Below are 3,563 nucleotides of genomic sequence, written 5' to 3'. Positions count from 1 at the left end.
AATACAGTTATATATACTATTCTCATTATAAGTGAAATGAAATCTGGAATGTGTGATCCTGATAACACCTCTCACGCTGATGACTGAGACTCAGTTTTTTTTGGCATAAGTTTCTAAAATATATGAGCTATGGAGTTGTAGAAATTTCTGAAACAGCCTTTTTAATTTCTTGTGTCTTATTAGAGTATATTAAGAGTCTAGTATTTTTGTATTTATTTCTCCATGGTCATTTTGGTGCACTAGATGTGGGTTATTTTATATACTGTATCAAATTACTCAAGAATAAGAAACTATATAATAATAACTATAATTGACATTCCATCTCTATGCCATGTTAGGAACATGTGTACAGATAATATCTCTAGGAAAGAAGTGATATAATTATCCACATTTTACAGATCAGGTAACTGTGGCCCAGATGTGTTCACTGATTTTCAAGTTATGCATTTGAGAAATGTCAGACCAGAGATGTTAATTGGAGCCACTTGTTTGTAGAACCTACTGAGCAATGTTTTGTCTATGAATATTTGTTCTGACAATTAACCAGAATAAAGATAGCACTGAAATAACATAACTGTGCATGGCTATCTCATCAACAATTACTACTTGGGAGGATCTTATTTCCATATATGGCAATTCACTTTTCCCAACTTTTACAAAAAAATGTAGAGCTCTTACTATATGCCCAGCACTTCATCCACTTTCTGCACACCTAAAAACACATAAAACATCTTGTCTGATTTTGAAAACTGAAAATTGAGACAGAAACAAGGAAATACCTTTCATACTACATGACGGTTTGCTTACAGAGTTGCTGTGGGAAAACAGAAATAAAACACATAATCCAGGCAACCACTGGAAAGCTCTGAGACAGGGGAGAGAACAGCAGTGTATCCAGGAAGGTGTGAGGTGGACCTGACTTCTGAAGGGGAGAGGGGCACAGGGAGGAATCCACATGTTCTGAAGAAGGCATAGTGCTGATGAGATTGATGACAGGGGTGATATTTGTGACAAAGAATTTTCCTTGCTTTTCTCCTCAGACTTTTATTGTTTCTCTTTCTCTATCAAGGTGAATAAAAAGAGAAAATTTTCCAGTCTTTCAGACATAAGAAACACAGTTTTCTTTGAAGTCACCATTGGGATCATAGCCAACACTGCCCTGCTTCTGTTCCACATCCTCACATTTCTTCTCAAGCACAGGCCCAAGCCCCTGGACCTGGGTATCAGTCAGCTGGCCTTAATCCACCTGGTGTTGCTGGTAACCATGGGATTCATAGCTGCAGACACTTTTGGTTTCCAGGGTTGGGGAAGTGATCTCATATGTAAATCAGTTATCTATGTGTACAGGTTGATGAGGGCCCTCTCCATCTGTACCACCTGCCTGCTGAGTGTCCTCCAGGCCATCACCCTCAGCCCCAGGAACTCTTGTTTGGCAAAGTTCAAACATAAATCCTCACATCACTACCCATGTTGCCTTGTCTTTTTATGGGTCTTCAATATGCTCCTGAACGGTCGCTTCTTAGTCTCCATTGGTGCCACCCCCAATGTGACTTCACACAGTCTCGTGTTCGTCACTGAGTCCTGCTCTCAGTGGCCCATTAGTTACTTGTTCAGGTACATATTTTTCACATTGGTGAACCTTCAGGATATCTCCTTTATAGGGCTGATGGCTCTCTCAAGCGGATACATGGTGACTCTGTTGTGCAGGCATAAGAGGCAGTTCCAGCATCTTCACAGCACCAGCCTTTCTCCAAAGGCATCCCCTGAAGAAAGGGCCACCTGGACCATTCTGCTGCTCATGGGTTTCTTTATACTCATGTACATTTTGGACTGTGCCACCTTCTTCTCCTCTGGAATATCATGGGACAATGTCCCGATTCGTCATTGTATCCAGATGCTTGTGGGCAATGGCTATGCCACAATCTGTCCTTTGGTGCTAATAAGCACTGAACAGCGAATGATCAAGTGGTTCACATCCAGGTGGGAAAGACAGTAAATGTTCAGTGATGGTAATTTCCCTTCAGATTAGCAAATAGTTTGAATTTCTGTTGGATCACTGAAGTATACCTAGTTATGCTTCTTCTGTGAAACATTACTTTGTTGCATTAGGTGACAAGTACATAATAGACAATTTAATAGTATAACTCTTTGAAGAAAGAGAGGCTTCTGTTCTAATCATAGTCACAAAAACTGGAGCTCTTATCCAGTGTCAAACTCTGAAGGACAGGATGTACTTCATTGATTTTATGGGAATAGACCAAGGCCAAGAAGAAGTGAGAAGAAAGCATCACACAGCAAATGCAGAAAGAGAATTTAGAGGACCACATTGATATTTATCAATTTATATGCTTTTGTTTTATACTGTTAATTTTATATCAGACTTCAGAAAAGCTAATAAAAATCAAACTGAGAAGAATAAGACCATTAATGTTGGATAAATATGTGAAGACTGTAATAACTAATTTAATGACATGTACAATGTATATGTACACAGAATATAGCATTTTATGAAATAATACTTTAACATTGGTTATGTACATATAAGTTTAGAAAGTTCTCCACAAGTTTTATAGTAAAGTTATTGAGGTGTTAATTCAGTAGACATAATCATTGATACCAGCAAATTACAACAAGGTGGTAGCAAGATTAATTATCTATTCCTTTGAAGAACCTATAATTCTTTGTGAAAATATGGAAGATATATATATATAATGATGTATATAATATTTATTTTAAAACCAAGCTAAATAATGAGGCAGAATATAGCATAATATCAAATCTTTAATTCTTTGTATTTATCTAATTGATCAATATTTCCACCATTATTCATTAAAGAGTCTATCTTTCCTCCAGTGTGTTTTTCGCCCCTTTGTTAAGATCAAATACCTGAATTTTTCTGGGTTTTTTCTGCTTCCTGTGTTTTTTTTCCATTGCTCCACATCTCTGTATTTGTGTCAGGAACGAGTGAGGATCTTACAGAAGTAGCTGAGTTGACCCTATTTGTAGCTAATTGTGGATCACATCAGAAACTCCAGGGCATCTCCCAACCTACTAGAACAAGTGAAATAATATTCTTATATTCTACCATCAGATTTGGGAAAGTAATTTTTAAAATTCCATTACAGTAGCACCAAAAGTATACAAGAAATAAATATAACAAATATGCAAAAGAAATCTACAAAGAAAAATAGTGTCATGCTCTCATTAATTAAATAAATTTAGAGGTAGGTATATTGTTTCTTGTCTCTGAAGACACAATATAGTGAAAATGGTAATTTTCTCAAAATTCAATCGTGAATTCAATCACGGCAAAGTCTTTGGTGAAAGTGGCAGTCTGATTGTAAAATTTATATGGAAAATCAAAGTGGATAGAGTAAAAAAAATTTTACATGAAGAGAAATTTAAATTATTTGTGTTATCTGACTATCATTCTTGTTAAACCTATATGATTCAAGAATATTTAATGTTATTGGAAAGGAACACGGAGGTGAGCAGCTCCCAGCCCCCACATGAGAGCCAACCCTAATGGAGAACAGCGCCCACCCCATGGAGCAGCACGAAGA

The 3,563-nt window shown here is 36.8% G+C and overlaps 1 protein-coding gene across 1 annotated transcript; it reads left to right on the top strand.

The window, feature by feature from the left end:
* The first annotated feature begins 1,141 nt into the window (after positions 1–1,141).
* Positions 1,142–2,811, top strand: LOC101710873 (vomeronasal type-1 receptor 90-like). Its single transcript, XM_021240464.2, has one exon. The coding sequence runs from the start codon at positions 1,265–1,267 to the stop codon at positions 1,994–1,996; it is 732 nt and encodes a 243-aa protein (XP_021096123.2). The 5' UTR covers positions 1,142–1,264; the 3' UTR covers positions 1,997–2,811.
* Positions 2,812–3,563: the final 752 nt, after the last annotated feature.

Source organism: Heterocephalus glaber, unplaced genomic scaffold (assembly GCF_053883595.1).
Source record: "Heterocephalus glaber isolate CG9 unplaced genomic scaffold, H.glaber_assembly_v1.0 deba00000768, whole genome shotgun sequence".
NCBI lineage: Eukaryota > Metazoa > Chordata > Mammalia > Rodentia > Bathyergidae > Heterocephalus > Heterocephalus glaber.
This window is presented reverse-complemented; position numbering and strand designations above follow the sequence as displayed.